The 25,000-nt window shown below is 37.3% G+C and overlaps 1 protein-coding gene across 4 annotated transcripts in view; it reads left to right on the top strand.

The window, feature by feature from the left end:
* The window catches only part of DDX60 (DExD/H-box helicase 60), a 140,549-nt gene that overhangs the window by 60,709 nt on the left and 54,840 nt on the right, over positions 1–25,000 (top strand). For 3 of the 4 annotated variants that reach the window (XM_072773851.1, XM_072773852.1, XM_072773850.1), the window contains 8 exons: positions 719–823; positions 1,928–2,128; positions 6,542–6,646; positions 6,921–7,062; positions 8,836–8,957; positions 13,998–14,145; positions 15,707–15,849; positions 19,511–19,870. The exons of the other annotated variant lie outside the window; for it this stretch is intronic. In XM_072773851.1, coding sequence (XP_072629952.1) covers positions 719–823; positions 1,928–2,128; positions 6,542–6,646; positions 6,921–7,062; positions 8,836–8,957; positions 13,998–14,145; positions 15,707–15,849; positions 19,511–19,855 — 1,311 coding nt within the window. In that variant the 3' untranslated portion in view covers positions 19,856–19,870. Of the gene's footprint in view, positions 1–718; positions 824–1,927; positions 2,129–6,541; positions 6,647–6,920; positions 7,063–8,835; positions 8,958–13,997; positions 14,146–15,706; positions 15,850–19,510; positions 19,871–25,000 lie in introns of those variants that run through there. 4 annotated transcript variants of the gene reach the window in all.

Raw genomic sequence — 25,000 nt, 5'->3', positions numbered from 1 at the left:
AAAGAAAGAAAGAAAGAAAGAAAGAAAGAAAGAAAGAAAGAAAGAAAGAAAGAAAGAAAGAAAGAAAGAAAGAAAGAAAGAAATACTCAGCATTATATGAGAAAATGAGCAAAAGTTGGATCATTTAAGAATCATTAAAGTTTGCCCTGGTGCCTTTTTGGTCAGTTTGTCAAGGCAATTCCGGGGAAAAATGAAACTGTTTTGCTCCTATTATTACAAGATCCGTAATTTCCATAGAAATAACCTTCACAAGTAAGTGGTCGTGGGCGAAGCAGCAATAGCCCAGAGGCGGGTTGCTAAGTGTTGCTGCCCCGCCAGGAAGAAATCCCCTTTTCAGTCCCTCATTAAGAAACAGTCACTGAGGACCTGTCCCCGGCCAGGGACTCCCGTCCCCGGGGATGCAGTGGCCAAGAGGGCTCGGGGCCCAGTGGAGGCAGCAGACCCACGACTGCCACCTGAGCATCACAGTCCCACGAGGACGCGTGTGCAGGCGGGGGGTCGTGGCCGGTGGCCGGTGGCCGGTGCTTGCTGTGGCTGCGCTGGTCCCGGGTTTTCTGTTGGACCTTTGAGCCGAGAACTGAATCAGCCAGACACGCGTTGGCAGGAGCGGGCCCGGGAGCGTGTGGGGTAGGGGGTCTCCGTCGGGGGCGCCGGGAAGCCCAGCGTTGGCCTCCTCCTGAAATGCGTTTCGTGAAGGATTCCTTTCTCCTCTCCCTAGGTGGTGACAGCTACCGGGACACTGGCTTTAGGAATCAATATGCCCTGTAAATCCGTGGTTTTTGCTCAGAACTCCATCTACCTGGATGCCCTCAATTACAGACAGGTATTGCAACACGCAGCAGGTGAATGTGCGGCCCTCAGACGCTGACACACAGGGCCTGCTATGGGGCCTGCGATCGGGAAGGCACCTGCCAGCTCTCGGGCCGGCGCCCCTGGACCTCCACTCGGGCCTGCCCATCGCTTCCGAGTGTGGGACGCAGAGTGGCAAGGGCGCGAGGCCACATCTGGCACCCAACGCTCAGGCTGTCATCAAAATGCCCTCCTCTCCTTCTCTCCAAGCACTTCCTTCTTATTCCCCCGTAGGCCCCATTTCCATCCCACAGAACACCCCTCTTACTTCCCGCCTCTTCCCCAACCTCTGTCCTTGTGCTCTCTCCCCCGGGGCTGTGTTCTGCACCAGCTCCCTCTCCCACGTCACCTTTGCAATCGTGTTGGGCTCCGGAGCCAGGGCCTTATGACATTTCCGATGACGAGCTTTGGGGTCAAGGTGCCACGGTGTGAGTCCTGGATCTTCCCCCTCCTGGTGTTTGACTACGGACAAGTTTCTCCCGTGCCCCGCGTTCCTATTCCCACATCGTAAAATGGGGATAATGGTCATATTTACCTCACATGGTGTGTGTTGCGAGGCCCGTATCAGAACAGTTCAAAGGATTTAGCGCATTCTGAGCACCTAATAGATGAGAACTAATACAGCTTCTATAAAGGGTTTGCTTTCTCTGAGTAGCATTTCTGAATTTTATCTTACTCATGTATTTCTTCAATCTGTGCACAATTTGCATGGTGATTGCTAGTGCAACACACCCGTGTGTAGGAAAGGAACAAGGGAGGGGAAGTGGGGAAGGACAGAATTGGGGTAAATAGTTCAGCTCTAAGTGAATTTGAAATTAGGGGCCAGTCTTCTCATCGTGCTCTTTCGAATTTATATCATGATATGAATATTTAGCACCATTTTTGACACGAAGCAAGGGCGTAATGATAACTGCCTCGCTCTCAGCTCTGTCTTAGTTGGATTCTAGCTCCAGTTTACCTAACGGTTGGGCGTACGCACGGCTTACTTGCTCCAGCCCCACGTGAAAGGCTCGTTTCTCACACTGCGATGGACAAAATGTTTAGGGGAGTTTTACTTTGTGATTCTCTTCGGTTCCAGATGTCTGGACGAGCCGGGAGACGAGGTCAAGACCTGATGGGAGATGTATATTTCTTCGGTATTCCGTTGCCCAAGATAGAAAAACTCATTAAATCCAACGTTCCTGAACTGAGAGGACAGTTCCCTCTGGGCATCACCCTGGTCCTGCGACTCATGCTGCTGGCTTCCAAGGCAGACGACCCAGAGGATGCTAAAGCCAAGGTATCGTGCTTGATCCTCGGAGGTAGAGTCTCCATTGCCAGCCTGGCTGTGGTCAGCCTCGCTTTTCTTTCGAGGTCTCTAGCGATGACTTTTCAGTTTCACTGGCTTTTTGCGCTTTGCAATGTCTCACATTGTGGAGGGTTGGGGCTAGAGAGAGAGGATAATCATTAGTTTTGTCTCCTCTGTCAATCACAGAATTTGTGCTGAATGGGCATTTGGAATTAAGGGTTACTGTTCTTTCATGTGGGATCGGTGTTGTCCTAGAGTAGTTAAGGGTGCTGCTGGCTAGAGATTTGACTTGATTTGATTTTTTAAAAGATGTTATTTATTTACTCAGAGAGAGAGAGACGGAACATGAGGGGAGGGAGGTGCAGCGGGAGGGGGAGAGAGAGTCTCAAGCAGACGCCCTGCTGAGCTCAGAGCCTGACTCCGGGCTCCATCTCATGACCCTGAGATCACGACCTGAGCAGAAATCGAGAGTCAGATGCTCACCCCGCGGAGCCACCCGCATGCCCCTGGCGGTAGATCTTAAAAGATCTGTGTTAGATTCCATTTTCAAAAGGAGCAAGATGATTAATTGTGATCATTTCATAACAGTTGAGTTTATTTTTTGCAAAAACACAAAGCAACCCAAATTCATCAAAGAATATTTAGATAATATAAAAGGTTGAAGGAAGACAAAATGCATACAGGTTTCATCATCCAAAGCCAGTCTTATTATCATTTTGGTATTTGGCCACGCATGTACATTTGGTTTTTAAACACTGATATATTTGATTAGATGTTGATATGATTTTGAACTTTTCCTGAAATTTTCGCTGAGATAAATATTTTGTGTCTAATCTCACCATGAGAGATTTAAAATTCATAATAAAACAATTTGATTTTTATTCTTATGAAGATGCATTATTTTTGTATATTGAATACTAATATTTAATATTGTCTATTAATTCAGATACTGTTTGTTGATGCGAGGAATCTTTTAGGACTTTCGTAATGAGTTGGCTCTTCTGGGGCTGCTGGTCTAACAGTGCAGGCACCTATCATTTTAGACCAAAACTTCCCCATTTCTGCATTCTTAATTTTTACTCCTGTGTAGGAGAGAAGAATAGATCTTTTAGCAAGTTTTTTAAAAAAAAATTTAAGAAAGTTTATTGGAGTGGTTTATTTTCTTTGCCTTGGCATATTCAAGAAAATCTATCTGTAATCTTCACACATAAAAAGCTCAAGTACGGACATAAAGTTCTCAGAATTTTCTCTACTCATCACATGAAAGTAAGATGGCTTCATTTCCTCTGGAGCATACTGTTAAAGAGGAGTAGAAAAAAAATAATAAAATAAAAAAAATAAAGAGGAGTAGACACTTTTAGTCTCCCCTAAAGGAGCCACATAATTCCTACTCTCTTGTCGTTAATTTGATTTTTTTCTGCCTACGTATTTATATGAATCTTTAAAAAAATCCTTAAATTTCAAAATCTGTTTTGTGGGCCATTTTTAAAATTGATGTTTTAGTTATTACATGCTAAGAACTTTGAATCTTCATAATCAGTTTTTAAAATTGTGGTAAAATAAAAATAACGTAGAATTACCATCTTAGCCGTTTTTAAGTGTACGATTCAGTAATGTTAAACTCATTTCCATTTTGCTACGATCAAGTGGTTTTGGAACTAAGAAGAGATTTCTTAAGTTAGATCTTTGATATTTGCTTCTGTTTTCATTTGTCCAATTTTTTATCAAGAAAAATTATAATTTTTAAATCAAGAATTCTTTCTCTGTACTCTATTGCTATGTGTTTCTTCATTATGGGAGAACCTGTGAAATTTATCTTTCACATCGCTGCTGCCGCTCTCCGGTTTCAGTTCTGCTCTGTAGTTATACACATGTGGATTTTAAGTCTGCTACCGGAATTTTAATTTTCCTGAAATGCTTCACTATTTCTTACATCACTCTTCCACATATTAATAAAGTATTTTTTTTAAATGTCAATTCATAATTATCCATTTACCTTATGTTATTTTGCATTGTCTTGCAGAGGTCGTATCTTATGGTGCCCATCAAGGATGCCAAATAATTTTTCAAAAAACAATTTTGCTCCATAAAGAAAACCATTTTTTTTAAGAAAATCATTTTTTAAAAAGATTTTATTTATCTATTCATGAGAGACACAGAGAAAGAGGCAGAGACCCAGGCAGAGGGAGAAGCAGGCTCCCTGCAGGGAGCCCGATGTGGGACTCGATCCCGGGACCCCGGGGTCACGCCCTGAGCCCAAGGCAGATGCTCAACCACTGAGCCCCCGGGCGTCTCAAGAAAACAATTTTTATAGGTCAGCCCCCTACCCTTTTCTTACGATGGTTCTGCAGAACCGGATTCCCGATGATCTTGCTGAACTCACGTCTCCCTGCTGTCCCACATGAGCCCACCGCCTGCCCCAGGGATATTCAAGGCACGTTACAGCCTGGGGACCATGGCTTTGCTGTTTCTTTTCCTTCTAACATCTTCTCTCAGTCGTGTGCGTAGCCTCACTCCTTTACCTCATTCAAGTTTTGGTTCTAACGTTACTCTCAGTAAAGCCTCCTGACGTTGCCCTTTCTAAGTTGTGAATGTTTCTCCTGTGTGCTGCGCTGTGATCCTGATTCACTTATATACGGCGCGTGCCCCTCCTTCTGTACATCAGGTATCTACCACCTATCACCTATCTATCTATCACCTATCATCTATCTATCTATCATGTTTTTACTTATTTTCTCTATATTTCCCACTGGAATGTAAGCACTCTGTGGCCAAAGATCTTTGTCTTCATTCCTCATATAGACATTTAAAAAACATTTTTTAGCATGACTGAATAACTTTAGGAAAGCGATCAATTTCCTTATAAAAAAATTGATCTATTGTGGGTTTTTCTATTTTCTCACTTTTGGATATAGGTACATTAGTGTCAATCTGTTGGATTACCAAAGAACAGGATGTATGATTTCACTCTGGCTTCTCTCTGCCCTCCTAAGTGGGGCTCAAATACCCTATTAAACGTGAGGCTTGATGAGTAGCTTTTGAACCACATGCTAGTGTGTAGTAGATTTTAACACTTATGTAGCTTTTCTGGACTGGAAATTTATTGACCTACTTTTGCCAGTCCTGCTGCCACATTGCCGTCAGGGTCCTTACTATCTTAGTAAGGCTTTAGTTATGTGTCTACAGCTCTAAGACTACAGTGAACTACCATGAGTTGCTCACCCTCTTGCTACTCTGCTGTTTTCTTGCTGTTGCCATCTATGACTAAATGTAGAGCTAGAGAAGAGAGAGAGAGAGAGAGGTGGTAGGAAAGGGCATTTTTGGGGACCCTCAAAAAGAATCATCCTAAAGTAAGGACGACGTACACTATACCCCCTGCCTTTCTGCCTTCTCTCTCTCATCCGTTTCCTCCCACCTTCATTTCACATAGTCCGCCGGCCTTACGATGAATACAGGTTCTTCCCAGGTTCTATGAACTCCCAGGCCTGATGGCAGACAGGCTCAAACGTGATGATGCTGGGAAATTTTCCTCTTACTGGTATTTCATAGACGTGTTAGTGCACAGCTCCACGGTACCTGAACTACGCCCCCGGTGCTGTTTCACAGGGGAAACCAAGCGATGTTTTCAGTACTTTTGTTTTAATCGACATACTTCTGTTATTTTTGCCGCAACGCTGCAGGGCATGCGACAGCAGACCTTGTTTTCTTCCAGAATAAACTAAGGGCTGTAAGCTCTTAAACTGGGTTCACATTTATTACCCGGTTATTTGGCAATATGCTTCGGTTCTGATGGTCGTGTTTTATATGTTCTATTTGTTAAAGGAAGGATGTGCCATGTAAGAAGAAGGTAAAGCACATAATGTGAAATTTAACTGAATCTTCTATGTTGCTCGTCGTGTCTGTGTGGTATAGCACATACGGCTGATATCCAGCCTTTATATTCTTTTATGTGATAGTCAGGTGCAGCCACAAGAGGAGACAGAGATAAAGCTCGGGAAAATAAAGTATTATATTTACAAGGCTTAGAGACAGGAGTCACGGCACACTACGGGGCACCGTATGTGAAGGACACCAGGCTGGTCTGGAGGCAAACGACGGGAGGAGCAGGAAGGTTTAGGTGCCTCCTTTATTATAGTTTCTATGGAAAAAGCGAGACAGGTCAGAGTAAGCAGTCTAGGATTGGCGACTGTGAATAATTCTCCTGGGTTTTGGGCTCTGCAGGTGGCCTCTTGTTGCCTGGGACCTGGCTCCGGGGTGACGTTGGACAAGAAATATTGGCTAGGTGTATAGGTGTATAGGTGTAATATTGGCTACAGAAAACCATTTAAAATTAGAGCATATCTATATTACTGTTTGCAAATATATTTCATAAAACTAACATGGTGCGGATACTCTTCTTTAAAGGTGCTGTCCGTGCTAAAGCATTCATTGCTGTCCTTCAAACAACCCAGAATCACGGAGCTATTGAAACTTTACTTCTTGTTTTCTTTCCAATTCCTTGTGAAACAGGTATGATTGCCCCTTGTCTTTTTGTGAAATAGGAATGGCACTATCTTCATTTTTTTTTTATCATGCTGAATTAATTTGTGGTCTTTACAAGGTTATATCCAATGACTAATATTTCTTTACTTGATATGATTGTCACATATGAGCCAGATAACAATTACCAATTCCTCTTGTATTGGTATTAAATACTATTTTAAACTGACACTGAATAAGTTAGTTATTAATTACTATACGTGGGTGAGTTGAGTCAAACTAATAAATTATTTTTGTTTTTTAGGGCTATTTAGATCAAGAAGGTAAACCAAGGGGGTTTGCTGGCCTTGTATCACATTTGCATTATCATGAGCCTTCTAATTTTGTTTTTGTCAGTTTTCTCAGAAAAGGCCTTTTCCATAATCTCTGTCAGCCAACTAGGAAAGGTAAGCTTGCTGTTCTTGTGTATAATCTTAAAATAGCAACAGAAACTATAGTGGAGCTAGCACTTCAGGACAATTTTTTCGCCAAAAAATAACACAAGTTAATATTTAGATAATTTAGAAATATTAAATTAGATAAAATAAAGTTTTATATACCTACTAATATAGGTTATATGAGAGACAGCCATCTTTTGTGTCATCTATTTTAAAATGTTAGTTTCTTATGAACTTTGGTAATTTCTAGATTCTAGGACTCAGAGCATATTTTAAAAATATATGATTTTTTAATAAATATCTTTATAATTAAATTTAATATGTGCAGAGCATAGAAAAGAGATATAGGAAAGCATTATGTTAAATATAATATTCACCATTAGTATTTGTGAATTTTTTTCCAATCATATTTTCTTAGAGTATAAATGTACAGTAAATATATAAGTATATGGTATAAATATATATAAATTTATATATTTAAATAACTAATTAGAATCTAGAATCTTCCTTGAAATATATTTTGCCAATATCATGTAATTTTTTGTGAATTGCACTTTGATGCCTGCCTAATATTCCAATGACTAATATATTTTTTTTAATTAAAAGCCTTCAATTTTTAAAATTAAACTGTAGACCTTTAAACAGTGTCCCTAAAAGAAGTGTTCTCCTTTTTGTACTTAAATTTGTTATATTTCCCAATTCCTGACAAATGCAGTGCTTTTCATAGCATTTCTTTATCTTCTATCATAATTGATAGCAACACTTTACTTTGTGCAAAAAGTCTAGTCACTATGCTCTGAGCATGCACTGTTCCATGAAACAAGGGTACTCAGGAAATTCTATCCCCCCAAAAGCTCTGTGGGCATGGGTAGCGTGGGGTGGGAGGGTGTATACTATTATAATCATGGAGGTAGAAAATTTGATGACTTTATGAGGCATGTGACATGGCTATCACTATTTTGTAAATATGGAAACTCAGACACAGAGAAGCTAAATAAACTGCCATGGCCATACAATTGTAATAAGTGTCAGAGCCAAGATTCAGGTATAAATGGTCTGAGTCTAGAGCCCAAGTCATTAAAGGTAGCACTTTTTTAATCACTACGGTGTAATATTCATGCGTTGTGAACGGTAGAGAGTAAGTCAAAAGGGTGGTGCCTTAACGTGAGTGGCGAGAAGGTAAGGAAGGGAGATAGGACTTGGTCCTTGGTGGGCTGAGTTTTGGAAAGCCTTAAATGCTAGGCTAAGGAGATTGGATTTTGCTCATTAGATACTGAGGTGTAATTGGAGATTTTTTGAATGGCCGAGAGAAATGATCATAAAATGCTTTAGGAAAACCTATCATAGCTTGAAGTTGAGGGTGAGAGGAGTGGATGGAATCCAGGTGAGGAGATGGGGCAATTTGGGGTTAGAATGAGTATGGTATGAACTAGTGTGGGAGTAGAAAGCAGGAAGAAGAAGGCACCGTTGCACACTGTCAGTTCCTTGGTTGCTGTATTTGTTACAGATTTTCCGTTTCCATGAAATGAAATGCAGCCAAACATTCAACTTAAATGTCAAAAATGGGGATGACTGGGTGGCTGAGTCAGTTAAGCATCTGCCTTCAGCTCAGGTTATGATCCCGGCGACCCGGGGTCGAGCCCCGCACCTGGTTCTCTTCAGCGGGGAGCCTGCTTCCCCCTGCTTCTCTGTCAAATAAATGAATACAATCTTTAAAGAAATGTTAAAGATGAGATTGACGCACCTTTTTACCTTTATAACAAGGCTCTTTGATTTGTATAGGTTCAAAACATTTTTCTCAAGATGTTATGGAAAAGCTAGTGTTAGTATTGGCCAATCTGTTTGGAAGAAGAATTCTTCCAGCAAAGTTTCAGGAAACTACTATCAAGTTTTATCAATCAAAGGTAAAATTCATGTTTCTGATGACATTAAAAATTACTGTGATTAAGTAGATCCCACCGTAAGTGATTCAGCAGCAGTAGAATTTTATCAATATAGGGCTCATTTGTTTTATAGAATAATAATTTGTTCTATCGGTGATTACTGTCCTAGTTAACCTATAATTCATAAGCTTCTGCACATAAATCTATCAAAAGAAGAAATGCCTTGAGGAAAAATAAGATAAAGAATTTTGCTCATGTTTTCCATTTTATTGTATGATTGTATCAAATTGTAGCATCCAGTTTCCATGAAATGAAATGCAGCCAAACATTCAGCTTAAATGTTAAAAATGGGGATGTCCAGTGGCTGGACATCCAGTGGCTAAAATAAAAATGTAGATAATTAGACAGTAAATGAACTAATAGTTCCCATCATTGAATCTGTAGTTCCCTTAGGGTCTTTTCACCTTGAGGTGGGGCACAGGTAAGAAATCTTATGAACTGTAATGTCCTCACTGAAAAATATTAGAACAGTCGTTGAAGAAATCATCCCTTGACTCACATAGAATAAAGGCAAGAAAACTCTTTTCCAATTTTGTTTGCAACATATTCTTTGATCAGGATTTGCCATTATTAAATCAGCATCAAATACTGTTCCTAAGGTACCCCAGTAGGATCTGAGAAAATGGGATAGGCTGGTTATACTAAATAACATTAGTAAAAGGTGACAAGGAACCGAGAGATGAGCAAATCTATATTGTCTAGCTCCACAATGTCAAATTACAAATCTTAGCCCTCAAGAAATATTCTCTTGACCAGTGAGCACAACTTAAGTCACTGATCTATCATCACATTTTTTTCATCACAAGTATACTCTTGAGGTATTATTCATTTTGTTTAAATGATTTATATTTAACTTAGAAAAGTTAGTACCTAAATTCTTACAAGGAAAAAGATATTAAAAATATACAATAAAGAAATGTTTTGCATGGACATCTCCTGTCTCTCTCGCTGTCTGTCTCTTTCTCTTTTATTTAAAGGTTATTGGAAATTTGTGCACTTCCAAGTAGGATGTAGTGAGTGGTTATCATTCGTATTGAGACAGAGAGCTGTGGAAACAATGAGGATTCGGCTGGCTAAATTATAAAATGGCAAGAACTTACTAATGGTGTGATGGGAATCTCTAATCATGGTTTTCTCCCAAAGGATTTGTTGATTCTGGACAGGGTTTGACAATTGTACTTAGCATATTCAGAGAGCCTCTCCTATGAGATCAAAAAAAAAAAAAAAGTTATTAAAGCTTTTAGTGACCACATGGGGCTGGAGTGACAGAAATTGAGGAGACGGGGTTTCTATGAGTTTACTGAGAACGTTCACTGAGCATCAGATCTGCATGAAATGTTAGGTTACTACACCAAATTGTTTCTAGTCTTGTGGCATTTATTAAGTAAAAACCCACTAGAAGGAAGGTTCTGCATTTATTCACAGGCTTGTATTCCTCTCAAGACATTTTTGAAGACTTTTAGAGCCGGAAGATGTAAAAGGTTAGGAAGCTCTGTAGGAAAGAGGTGGATCTTTGGGAATCTTTTAGGACTGAGTAAACGAGACCCACCAGCCTCATACTCAAAGTCCCAAGAGGGTCATGACCCAGGAACAGAGTTAAATCAGGTATAGACTTGGGACGCCCGGGTGGCTCAGTGGTTGAACATCTGCCTTTGGCCCAGGGCGTGATCCTGGAGTCCCAGGATCAAGTCCTATATTGGGTTCCTTGTGGGGACTCTGCTTCTCCCTCTGCCTGTGTCTCTGCCTCTTTCTCTGTGTCTCTCATGAGTAAATAAATAAAATCTTTAAAAAAAAATTAAAAATATATAAATCAGGTATCAACTGAAACTTAATAAAACTGGAAAACAATACCAACAATATCACTTTAATCTCTACTTGGATTGGAGTGATCACATTTTAATCACATAACCAAACACAAAAATGGGAAAACTCACTCTGGTGGAAGATAACATCATTTAAATCCTATCAAGTCCTAAAAATTTATGGTGAAAAAAAAAAAAAAAAGCCCCAGAACTAAAAAGTAAATAAGCAAGCAAGACTGTATGACCAATTGGCAGGAAGAAGAGCAGGCAATAGTAGTAGATACACAGATAATTCAGATATTGGGATTAAGAAACAAAGAATATAAGTATGATTAATATGTTCAAGAAAATAGGAGAAGTGATAGACAAAATTTATGAAAAGATAGAGAATTTCACCAGATAATTAGAATTTTACCATATAATTAAATGGAAACTTCAGTATTGAAAAATATAATGTCTGTATTTTTTTCTATGACTTTTATAGTTTCAAGTCTTACATTTAAGTATATTTTTCAATTCTGAAAAATATAATGTCCGTATTTTTTTTCTATGAATTTTATAGTTTCAAGTCTTACATTTAAGTCTTTAAAATTTGAGTTTGTTTTTATGTGCAGTGTATGGTAAGGGTCAATTTCATTCTTTTACACGTGTATGCCAAATTTTGCCAAAATCATTTGTTGAAGAAATTATCCTTTCCTATCGTGTGTTCTTGGCACCCTTGTCAAAGATCTGTTGACCATATACATGTGGATTTATTTCTGGACTTATTCTGTTGTTCCATCAATCTATGTCTTTCATTATGCTGGTACCATACTGTTTTAATTACTGTAGCTTTGTAATCTATTCTGAAACTAGGAAATGTGATGCCTCTGGCTTTGTTTTTCTCCCCTCAAGATCATTTTGACTATTCAAGGTCTTTTGTGATTCCATATGATTTTTGAGATTGTTTTTTATGTTTATGTTAAAAATGCCATGGGATTTTGATAGGAATTGCAATGAATCTGTAGATCAATTTGGATAGTTTTGACATCTTAATAGTAATTATTCTTCCAATCATGAATATGACATATATTTGCATAATTTGTGTCTGCTATAATTTCTTTCATCAGTGTTTTATGCTTTTCAGTGTAGAGGTCTTTCACTTCCATGGTTAAGTTGATACCTAAATACTTTATTTTTTTTGATATATTACAGATGAGATTGTCCTATTTTTATTTTCAGGTACTTACTTAGTATGTAGAAACAACTTTTTTTTTGGAAACACAACTATTTTTTAATGTTGATTTTGTATTCTCCAACTTTGCTGATATTGCTTATTAGTTCTAACAGGTTTTGCTGTATGTGCTAAAAGAAATATCGTATACTTTAGGCAGACAAAAAAATCTAAACTTGTAAATGTAACAGGGCATGAAGCACACTAGAAAGGATAATGTGTGGGTAGATATAAATAAATATCTACTGTATCTAAAAATAATTATAATGTATTATGGAATTTATAATATGCATACATAACTAAAATGCATGACAGTCATAATACAAGTGTTGGGAAGGGTAAATATATTTGAGTATTTTAACGTTCTTACAGTATTAAGAATTGTAAAAATTAAAAATATATTTTATAATAGTTTTGACATCATAATGCATCAATTATCTTCTAAAATAGTGTACAAATAAGTGTTAATAGAAGAAAAGGGTGAAAAAAATCAATGATTTAATTTTTCAGCTTAAGAAGCTAGGAAAACAAAACAAATAGAAAATCTAGCAGGGTAAATTTTACAAATATCAGGAAAGAAAATGGGACATTACTACAGATCTTACTGTGAATATCAAAAAGAATAAATGAGGATATTATGAATAATTTATGCCGGTACATTTGATCACTAAAAAGATAAAAACTAGACAAAATAATATGTAATATATGGTCCAGACAGAAACTGAATACTAAAATAGTATATATAATCTCAACTGTATAAATAAGTACATTGAATATATATGTGCTAAATACTTCAGGTAAAATACTTTTTTTTTATTTTATTAAGAAAAACCCCAACAATTATATGCTGTTTATATAATTCACATCTTAGCTATAAGGTCCCAGAAAGATTGAAAGTAAAATGATAGAAAATGAGATATTCCAGGTAAATACCAGAAGAATCAGAAACACCTTAACTTCCTGAAAATTAGACAGATTCATGTAGTTGAGTAAGCCTTTTAACACTGATTTTTTAAAAAATTGTACTTGTAATGCTTACTGTGATAAATACCTTTTAAATATAAGTAGAATTCTTAAAAAAAAGAAAATTTAAAAATTAAAATAAGAAAAAATACATATAGGACAAAAATGAAATGGAATTATAAAATATTTTATTTAAAAAATAATAAAAGAAACATACACATACAAGATGTAATTCATACAATGATTAGAGCAAAATTGATAGCCTTATAATCATATCTTAGAAAAGAATAAAGGGTGAAAAAAAATCAGTGATTTAATTTTTCAGCTTCAGAAGCTAGGAAAACAAAACAAATAGAAAATCTAACAGGATGAATTTTCCAAATATCAGGAAAGAAAATGGGACATTACTACAGATCTTACTTTGAATATCAAAAAGAACAAATGAGGATATGATGAATAATTCATGCCAGTACATTTGATTATTTGGACAAAATGGGCAAAGTCCTACAAAATGCAACCTCCAAAACTAACCAAGGAAGATTAAAAAAAAGTCCTGTGTCTGGTATCTATTAAAGAAATGTGTTCAATTATTTTAAAAATTTTCCTACAATAATATAAAAAGTGCACTTACTGTGAGAACTGGGTATTGTATGGAAGTGTTGAATCACTACACTCTACACTTCAAACCTATATCACACTGTATGTTAACTGTACTGGAATTTAAACAAAAACTTTTTTTAAAAAAGGTGGTGTTGATTAATTAGTGTGAAAGTAAATTTTTAAGAGTGAAAATACAAGTTTTCATAAATGTATAATAGAAACGAAAAATGAATTTTACCTCAATTTCATGGATGAAGGGATGAAACAATTACATTATTAAATAAAGAGGTAACTACAGAATTGTATTGCAGTGTTCTTTACCATTCTTCCAAAGTTTCAGTTTTCAAGGAAGGTATATAGAGCTCTCTTTTAAAAAGAATATTTGGCCTTCCAGTGTTTTTAATGATCTCCCTGATGATTTAGGTGTTCCTTGAGGATCTCCCGGAGGATTTTAATGATGCTTTACATGAGTATAACATGAATGTTACAAAGGAATTTGCCTCCTTCCTACTAAATGTTGCCAAGTTGGCTGATATGAAACAGGAATATCAACTCCCATTGTCAAAAATAAGTAAGTATATCTTAGCTCCACTGTGGAACAATTTAAAGAAAATATTATCTTCCTAAGAATATTTTTTCCCAGAGAACTAGTAGAGCCTGAGAAAGATCAGTCTGCCTTAAAATAAGGAGATTCTTCTTGCTTCCCCAAGAAACAAACTCTTGGTTATTATTATTATTATTATTATTATTATTTTTTTTTAACCCTTGGTTATTAGAAGTGTAAAGGGCAACAGAGAATGAAACTAGAGTCATTTATAAACCATCTTGATTAAAGGTTGCTTTTGGGGCAAGCCTGACAAACAGTAAGGATATTTATGAGATGAACAGAAGTGAGATATCATTCTATCGCTCATTTTCTTGAGAGGAAATAACATATAGACTCTTGGCAGGTTACCTGGGCCCAAACTCTGGTCCTGCTATTCCTGGCAGTGAGACCTCGGGCAATATTCCATATTATTTCAATAACCCATATTCATACTTCAATTTTCTCAAGATATATAAAAAAAAGAAAATAACGTTACTTACCTCGTTGGGGTAAGTTTTAAATAATTCAGTTAATATATATGAGCATCTTAAAATGGTACCTAGCACATAGTAAATGCATTAATCTTTGCTCTTATTTTTCATAAGCTATTGGATAGAAATCTTCTAGGGGAAAGTAAACAGGAAAAGCTGGCTGGGATAAAAGGAAAGGGTTGAGCCATGGGAAGTAATTTCCCACTTTCATTAAACCCTAACATCCTCAATTGGAAAAAGTAAAGGAAGCGGAGCCTATTACTTCCTGGACCTTATTAAAGTGGGAAGCAGCGTGGACAAAAGCAGACGGGAGCAGTGGAACATTGTGAGCATCCCAGAGAAGGCCAAATGGCAGTGCCTTCATTACAAATCAGAGCCAACTTCGGGTGCATAATCCGGGACTTTTTAAGAGTAGGAACAGAGGGGGCACCTGAGTGGCTCAGTCAGTTAAGCGTCTGTTCTTCAGCCCAGGTGGTGATCCCAGAGTCCCTCATGGGGGTGCGGAGTCCGGGATCATAACCTGAGTCAGGGTCCCTGCTCAGTGGGGAGTCTGCTTCTCCCTCTGCCCTTCCTCCTGCTCGTGCTCTCTCTCTTTCTCTCACTCTCCCCCAAATAAATAGATAAAATCTTTAACAAAAAGAGCAGGAATGGAAAAAAATATTTCTTGTTAATATGCCATTTTCAAACCTAGTGATAGTGGCCTCTTGGAATACCCTGTCTGGAAGGATTGTGGGGGGAAAAAGCACCAAGGTAATAACAATAATTCTATGTTAGCATTGCAATTTAAATGTAGTCTTTTATTGCCTGTTGATCAAGGAACTCAAATATAATACAAAATTTTATGATATTGATGACGTATTGATAGCTAACCGTTACTGAGTGTATTCTGTGCCAAGACATGCTGCTCACTTTACGTGATATATCCCATCCAGTCTGATACGGGTCCTGCCACGCGGAATGACTCCCTCTGTAGCATGGCCTAGAGTATGTGCATGAAGCTTACCAATTTGGCTGGTTTTTAAAAAAACTGATCTATCCCAATCTATTATGACCAGATTTCACAGGAAAGGAATGTGAGGACTCTGAACTTGTGTCTCACTTGATGAGCTGCAAAGAAGGAAGAGTAGCAATTTCTCCATTTGTTTGTCTCTCTGGAAACTCTGATAGTGATTTGCTTCAACCAAATACTCCAAACCATGTAAGTAGAGATGGGGTTTATAAATAAAAGATCTTTAAGAAAGAATTAGATTTAAACTTCTAGGCTGTTTAAGAAGGATTTGATATTTCGCAAATTGAAAAACAAAAATTCCAGGTGTATGAACAGAAATATCCAGGAAATGGTACTCTTGAGCCCTGTAGGATTTCTGTTTTTTTTTTCCGTGTTGGCCTGAGGAACCCTGCTCCATTATACAGAATTCCCAGCTTTTCTTCTGTCTTTATAGGTTGATGCAAGTTTGCTATGCATAAAGCACTTAAAACTATCTTCGGGCTTTCCCAGTATTGCTACAGAGGCCACAAATCCCATATATATATTCTGGATCACTGATGTCCAAAGTGGAGTACAGAGAACTAGCACATTGGGAACATGCTGGATAATCCACTGAATGCTGGAATCTTGTAGGAATTTAATGCATATTTTAACACAGTTTGTGAAAAAAATAAGTTTCGTGATATTTGATACGGTTAGACACTAGTGTCTCAATTCCATTCTCATCTCAAGTCAGTCTGTCCTCTGTTATGTAAAATAGTCTACCTAAAAGAATTTTGAGAAACTAAGTTGACCCTTGTGCATTTTATTTTATTTTTTTAAAAGATTTTATGTATTTATTCATGAGACACACAGAGAGAGGCAGAGACACAGGCAGAGGGAGAAGCAGGCTCCCCGTGGGGACCCCGATGAGGGACTCAATCCCGGGACCCCAGGATCACGACCTGAGCTGAAGGCAGGCGCTAAACCACTGAGTTACCCAGGAGTCCTGACTGTTGTGCATTTTAAATGGACACATACATTTTTATCACAAATTCAAATAATTTCTAATGATATAATTTCCAGCTTCAGATAAATGTTGATATGTTAAAATAATGCCATCATATCATTTTTAATGAATAAAATGGAATATGAATACTGAAGCATTTGGATACCCATAATTATAAAATTAAAAATAGTCAAGAATAAAATTTCTAATGACTTAATTATAAAATTAAAAACAGTCAAGAATAAAATTTCTAATGACTTAATTATAAAATTAAAAACAGTCAAGAATAAAATTTCTAATGACTTAAAATTTGGGACAGTTCTTTTCTCTTGGAGTTAGATCATACATTCCCTCACATAATGTAATTAATATATTTTTAAACACCAAGCCACCCTATCCATTTCTAAGCTTAAATAGTATGCAATTTCAATTTAATGGTTATTTTCTGTTAATTACAGAAACTTAAATATAATACGGATTATGAGGATTACTAAAAATAAAATTAATATTGTATTAGAAATATATGTATTAATGCAGTGGCTGAAACTATTTATAAATTAGTCCATATAACTAAGAATGAATATTTACTTATTTTCAGAATGAAACAGGGTTCCATCACCGAATTTCAATTTGAATGTTGAGAAACCTTATTCAAATAGATAAGTAGCTTAGAATTGAACAACTTTCGTTATGCCAGTGATACACAATTCTTCTGATTCCTTCTGAGTTGTTTGTCTCAAGTCACCTAGCAGTCTATTATCACAAATATATTTTTAATGTTCTTTTAATTAGCAACTTAATTAGAGCCACTTTAATTTTGTTGAATTCAAGGAATTGGAAGCAACCTAATTTAAAAGGGAAAAATGCACTTCTTATGTAGCCTTTAAAGTCATCCACTTTCTCATTAGGAAAGCAATATTGCTCTTTGTGGCTACCCTGTACGTTTTCAAACCCCACGTAAGTCTGAGGAAGCTTTTTGTTTTATAAGATGAGAGAAAAGCATTTATGAAAGGAGAGATGAGAAAGAATTTTTTTTTTTCACTGATCATGTACATGGTTTAAAAATGAACCTGAGACCACTGCTCAGGGCCTAGGGGAAGCTCTCAGGCTAGTTCTTTACCCTCGTCGAACGAACGGTGTCTTACGGAATGTGGAATTTTTGCATAGAAATAAGAGCGGACTGAGCCCCGCTTGTAAGATCAATGACTTTATGAAGGTTTTTTCCCTTGTATTTTATATCTATAATTACAATGAATTACTTATATAAGACGTTTGCAGCTAATCACATGGAAAACAAGGCATTTTGTTAAGTATTATAATTTCCCTTTTTCTCTATTTTACAATTAACTTAACGGATGGTCAGTACCTACCATTAACTTTTGGCTCCTTTCCATATGCAAATTTCCCCCTCGAGTTTTGGAGGGACTTGATACAGTTTTAATAGGATAAAATGTCTATGTCCTGTTGCTGTGCAGTCACCATCAATTAGAAGAGATCTTTAAGGTGCAGGGAATGAACTAAGACGGGCCTTTCGTTGTTCCTGATGGTGCGCTAGGGAAGAGCGTGGTTCTAGTTCATTTATTTTGAAGCATCCTGCACTGATGAAGATTTCCAGAGTATTCCTCGATGACAGCACGCCCTTTGCCTTACCCCACTCACTACATACAATTTCACTTTACTAGTATCCTAGTACTCTCAAGATTCTTTTGCTTTTATTGGTCGTTACCTTTTAATTCAATGTTAAATAGACATTCACGATATCTTTAAATCACGCATCGATAAGCTGCAAAGCATAAAACTAAAATGAAGACTCACGGACTCAACACCCATGGGCTCCTCCTCCATTTTATTCTCTTGTCTCCCCTCTTTTGCCTGGATGTCAATTATCCTGAATTTTGTGTTCTTTAATTCTTTACAAAACATCATATTCCAAAGTCGCTTTTTATATTTGCTGCTTTTGTATGAAAAGCAAAGGAATCCTTACTGCAGTCTCCTGCATTTCTTGTTTCTGTTTTCTGGACTCAACTCCATGCTCCCAAGATCCGTCCACGTGGTCGCATGAAGCTCTATCTTATTTTTACTACTTCACAGTATTTCAGAGCCGTTGATCTATTCTCTTCTTAGAAACTGTTTGTTTCTAGTCTTCACTGTTACAAATGCGCTGCCACAAATGTCTAGTACACGTGCGTGGCAGTTTCCCCTTGAATGTAAAATCTTCTGGATTTTTGAGGTCACAACAGTTTTCTAGATCGTGCGAGAATAAGAATATTCCAAGAAACTCTTAATAATAAAAGAGCTTTCATGCTACTACCAAACCGTTTGGAAAGTTGTACCGATCAGTGTATCGGAGTAGTTCTCATTGACCCCGTATAGTTGTAAAATAAGCAGACATCAAAAGCGAGTGACTTGTGTACCTCCTATTCTTATCTTTCTTCTCTTTCCCCTATATCTTCCTTTTTATCCTGGTGGTGGTTGGGTTTTTGTGATTGGTAGAGTCGTTCAGTCGAACTCTTCAGACAGAAAAGGCACTGGTTCTCTGATACTCCGTTTACAAGGTATCTCTTAGGCCAATTAGGATAATAATAATAATAAAAAAAATAAAATTAGCCTTTGTTTTCTAGTGAGCCTTGCTGTGATTCTCATGGCTGGGTGGTTGGAAGTGTCCGCGTGCTCTGAGGCAGTAGGTTCACGGGCGGTACCAAGTCACCCCGTAGGCCTGCTTCAGGACGCCACCAACCCACTGTGTACGGAAGACACCCTCTGCCTTCATGGTGAAGAGTGTGCTTCAAGAAGGCCGAGTACAGAAAGGAAGTTCACAGCTCGGTGTCAGAGATCGGAGACTTTCTTTGCACGCAAATAACGAGAAGAGTTGTGTTTCTTTAGGTCGTTCTGCGCACAATTGGCATCGATCACAGTCGGGCTCCTGTGCTGTGGTCGCAGACATTTGACAACCAAGGAAGAAGAATGCCACTCAACGCTTATGCACTTGATTTCTACAAACATGGCTCCTTGACTGGACTAGTCCAGGACAACAGGTGGGCTTATCCCCCTTCTCTTCTCCACCACTTAGAATCTTGCTCTCCTTCTGTCTCCACGTCTGCGTTTGTGTCTCTGGCCCCGTCTTCCTCTCTCCTTGCTACCTCCACCTCCAGTTCCATTGCTGTATCCGTCTCTACATCTTATACCTTGTGGATGAACCTAATGAATTTTAGGCAAAGCTTTTTATGATTTTAAGTAGAGTTGAATCATGCTAAATAATATACTGGAACTTTTTCCCTGCAGATCAATGATGAGAGAGAAAAACAAACTTTGTGTTATTTTTGTTTGTGGCTTACCGGCAAAATCTGGGGACTTAGACACCCTCGCTTGACCCAGAGATGTCCCCTACGATTATGTTTCTATACGTTCACAGATGTGTTTTTATTTGTTAACATCCTATTTATTCAATATAAGATATTTTAAAACTGACAAAGAATAACAAACAATGCGATACTCACCATTATCTGAGAAAAGCATATAAAAAGGCCTATGACTCATCTTAGGACTGAGCATAGGGCAGTTGTTTTAGCGCTTTGGCAAGGAAATCATTTTCCAAAACAGTAAGGCGGGGTGAACCCTCTTGGATTTACCCGAGAATAGAGAAATTGGCCCAGACACTGAGCATATAGATGTGGGAGGGACCTTCTTCACAGTAACCAGGAATTCAATAGACATTTTACATAAAATCTTGAACGGTCTTTATTGAATTAAAGGATTTAAAACTCGGGACACTAGAGAAATGTTTGATATTTTGGGGTTTGCTTGTTTTGTATTTCACAGCTCACTCACTGGATTTTACTCTTTTTTTTAAGTTTTTATTTTAATTACTCTGTGTTCGTCATGACGAGTGCCCTCCTTAATCCCCATCACCCATTTCACGCATTACCCAACCCCCCACCCATCCCCCGGTAAACATCCGCTTGTTCTCTATCGTTAAGACTCCATTTCTTGGTTTGCCTCTCTCTGTGATGTGATCTCTCTCTCTTTCTCTTCGCTGGTTTGTTTTATTCTTAAATTACACAGAGCAGTGAAAGCCCTTGGTATCTGTTTTTCTCTGGCTGCCTTATTTCACTTAGCTTTATGCTGTCTAGCTCCACCCATGTCATTGCAAATGGCAAGATTTCATTTTTTATGACTGGATAATATTTCATTAAATATATATGATATATAATAATACAGTATTACCTATATATCTATATACATATACCTCTTCTTTATCCATTCGCGGTTGATGGGCACTCGGCTGCTTCCACATCTTGCCTGTTGTAAGTGATGCTGCTATAGACATGAGGGTGCATGTAGCCCTTTGAATCAGGGTTATGTTTTCTTTGGATAAATACCCAGGAGTGTGATTGCTGGAGAGCAGGGTGGCTCTAATTTTAACCTGTTGAGGAAGCTCCACACTCCTTTTTCTCACAGTGGCTGTACCAGGCCTCACTCCACCAACAGGGCAGGACGTTTACTCATTATCCACGTCCTCACCAGCACCTGCTGTTTCTTGTGTTTTTTATTTTAGCCATTCTGCCAGGTGTGAGGTGATATCTCATTATGATTTTATTTTATTTTTTTTCATTATGATTTTAATTTGCATTTCCCTGATGGCAAGTAATGATAAGCATCTCCCCGTGTCTGTGGGCCATCCGTACGTCCTCCTTGGAGAAATGTCCTTTCAGACCTTCTGCCATTTTTTAATGGACTGTTTTTTTGGGTATTGAGTTTTATAAATACTTTATATATTGTGGTTGTGAGCCTTTATCAGATATGTCATTTGCAAATATCTTCTACCATCCCCTGGGCTTGTCTTTTCATTTTGTTAATTGTTTCCTTCATTGCAGAAGCTACTTTTTTTTTTTTTTAATTTCTTTTTTTGAGTTGGCTCCATGCCCAACATGAGGCTTGAACTCATGAACCTGAGATTAAGAATCCTACATTTTACCAAATGAGCCAGCCAGGTGCCCCTCAAGGTATTTATTTTGTAGTCCTAATAGTTTATGTTTGCTTTCATTTCCCTCACCTCAGGAGACTAATCTAGAAAAAAGTTGTTCCATCCAGGGTCAGGGAAGTTATTGTCTGTGTTCTCTTCTAGAATTGTTATGGTTTCAGGTTTCACATTTAGGTCTTTAATCCATTTCTAATTTACTTTTGTATATGGTATGATGAAATTTTCCAGTTTCATTTTTTTTAAGATTTTATTTATTTGAGAAAGGGAGAGAGAGGGAAGGAACAGGTCGAGGGTCTGAGGGAGAGGGAGAAGAAGACTCTCCGGTGAGCAGGGAGCCCATGTAGGGCTCGATCCTGGGATCCCTGGATCATGACCAGGGCTGAAGGCAAACACCTCACTGACTGAGCCCCCCAGGTGCCCCTTCCAGTTCCATTCTTCTGAATATATGGTGTCCAGTTGTTCCAACACCATTTGTTGAAGAGACTACCTTTTTTCCATTGGATATTCTTTCTTGCTTTGTAGAAGATCGATTGATCATATAATTTTGGGTTTACTGCTGGGTTTTGTATCTTTTCTATTGATCTATATGTCTACTTTATGCCAGTAACACTGTCTTCATCATTACAGCTTTATAATGTAACTTAAAGTTTGTAATTGGGATCCCTTCAGCTTTGCTTTTCTATTTCAAGGTTGCTTTGCTGTATTCAGAGTCCCACGTGGCTCCACACAAATTTTAGGATCGTTTGTTCCAGCTCTGTGAAACATGCTGGTGGTATTTTGATAGGGATTGCATTAAATCTGTAGATTGCTTTGAGTGATATAGACATTTTAATAATATGTTTTCTACCAATCCATGAGCGTGGAATGTCTTTCCATTTCTTTGTGTCATTTTTCATCAGCATTTTATAGTTTTCCGAGTACAGGTCTTTCAGCTCTCTGGTTAGGTTTATTCCTAGGTATCTCGTTTTTGGTGCGATTGTAAATGGTATTGATTCCTTAATTTCTCTTTCTGCTGCTTCATTATCGGTGGATAGAAATGCAACAGGTTTCTGTGCATTGATTTTGTATCCTGTGACTTTACTGAATTCATTTATTAGTTCTAGCAGATTTTTAGTGGAGTCTTTCCAGTTTTCTATATATAGTATCATATCATCTGCAAATAGTAAAAGTTTTTACCTCTTCCTTACCAATTTAGATGCCTTTTACTTGTTTTTGCTGTCTGATTGCTGTGGTTAGGACTTCCAGGACTATGTGGAAGAAGGTGGTGAGGATGGACAGCTTGGTCTTGTTCCTGACCTTAGAGGGAAAGCTCTCAGTTTGTCCTCACTGAGGATGATTTTAGCTGTGGGTTTCTCATGTACAGCCTTTTTATGTTGAGGTATGTTCCCTCTAAACCTTCTTTGTTGAGGGTTTTTATCATGAATGGTTGTTGTACTTTGTCACATGCTTTTTCTGCATCTATTGAGATGATCAAATGGTTCTTATCCTTTCTTTTATTTATGTGATGTTGGTTGCTTTGTGGATATCGAACCGCTCTTGTAACCCAGGAACAAATCCCACTTGATCATGGTAAATTATCATTTTTTAAGTATATTGTTGGATTTGGTTTGTTAGTATTTTATTGAAGATATTTGCATCTATGTTCATCAGAGATATTGGTCTATCATTCTCTTTTTTATGGTATCTTTATTTGGTTTTGGTATCAGGGCAATGCTGGCCTCAGAGAATGAATTTGGAGGTTTTCTTAACCCCTTTTATGTTTTGGAATATTTTGAGACTAGGTATTAACTCTTTAAATGCTTGGTACAGTTTGCCTGTGAAGCTATCTGGTCTTGGACTTTTGTTTGTTGGCATTTTCTTTATTACTAATTTGATTTCTTTACTGATATGCAGTCTATTCAAATATTCTATTTCTTCCTGTTTTAGTTTTGGTACATTTTATACTTTTAGGAATTTAGAAGTTAGTTATTTTTTTCAGGTTGTCTAATTTGTTGGCATATCGTTTTACATAATATTCTCTTATAATTGTAGTTTGGTTGTGTTGGTAGTTATGTCTCCCCTCTCATTTGTAATTAAAGGTTTATCAATTTTATTGATATTTTTTCAAAGAGCCAGCTTCTGGTTACATTGATCTGTTCTATTGTCTTTTAGTTTTTATATCATTTATTTCTGCTCTAATCTTCATTATTTCCTTCTTTCTGTTGGTTTTAGGTTTTGCTTATTGTTCTTTTGCTAAAGAACAATTTTGGTTATTGTTCTTGTTCTCTTTTGGGTATAATGTTAGTTTTTTTTTTATTTGAGAGTTTGTTTTCTTACTTATTGAGGTGGACCTGTATTGCTATAAACTTCCCTCTTAGAATCATTTTTGCTGCATCCCAAAGGTTTTGGACCATTATGTTTTCATTTACATTTGTTTCAATTTTTTTAAAATTTATTGCTTGATTTCCTGGTTGACCTGTTCATTGTGTTGTAGCATGTTATTTAACCTCTATGTATTTGTGGTTCTTCCAGATTTTTCTTATGATTGAATTCTTAGTTTCTTAGGGTTGTGGCCACAAAAGATGTATGGTATGATTTGGATCTTTTTGAATTTGTTGAGGGTTGTTTTGTGGCCTATTATGTGATCTGTTCTGAAGAATATTCCATGTGAACTGGAAAAGAATGTGTATTCTGCTGTTTTAAGGTGAAATGTTCTGAATATATCTGTTAAGTTCATCTGGTCCAGTGTGTAATTTAAAACCATTGTTTCCTTGTTGTTTTCTGTTTAGATCATCTGTCCAGTGATGTAGGTGGGATGTTAAAGTCCCCTACTATTATTGTGTTATTATCAATTAGTTTCCTTTATGTTTGTTATTAACTACTTTATGTATTTAGGTGCTCCCATGTTGGGTGTGTAAATATTTACAATTGTTATATCTTCTTGTTGGATTGTCCTCTTTATGGTTATATAGCATCCTTCTTTGTTTCTTGTTACAGTCTTTGCTTTAAAGTCTAGTTTGTCCAATGTAAGTACTGCTAGTCTGGCTTTCTGACCTCCATTTTGACATCCATTTGCATGATAAATGTTTCTCCATCCCCTCACTTTCAATCTGTGGGTGTCTTCAGGGCTAAAATGTTCTTCTAGGCAGCATATAGTTGAGTCTTTTATTTTATTTATTTATTTATTCATTCTGTCACCTTGTGTTTTTTGATTCAAGTGTTTAGTCCATTTACATACGAAGTAATTATTGGTGGGTATGCATTTATTGCTATTTTATTACTTGTTTTGTGGTTGTTTCTGAAGATTTTCTTTGATCCTTTCTTGTCTTTCTCTTTTTCATAGTTTGCTGATTTTCGTTAGTGATATATTTGGATTTCTTTCTCTTTATTCTTTGCGTATTTATTAGTGGTTT

Source organism: Canis lupus, chromosome 13, assembly GCF_048164855.1.
Source record: "Canis lupus baileyi chromosome 13, mCanLup2.hap1, whole genome shotgun sequence".
Classification (NCBI taxonomy): domain Eukaryota; kingdom Metazoa; phylum Chordata; class Mammalia; order Carnivora; family Canidae; genus Canis; species Canis lupus.
This window is presented reverse-complemented; position numbering and strand designations above follow the sequence as displayed.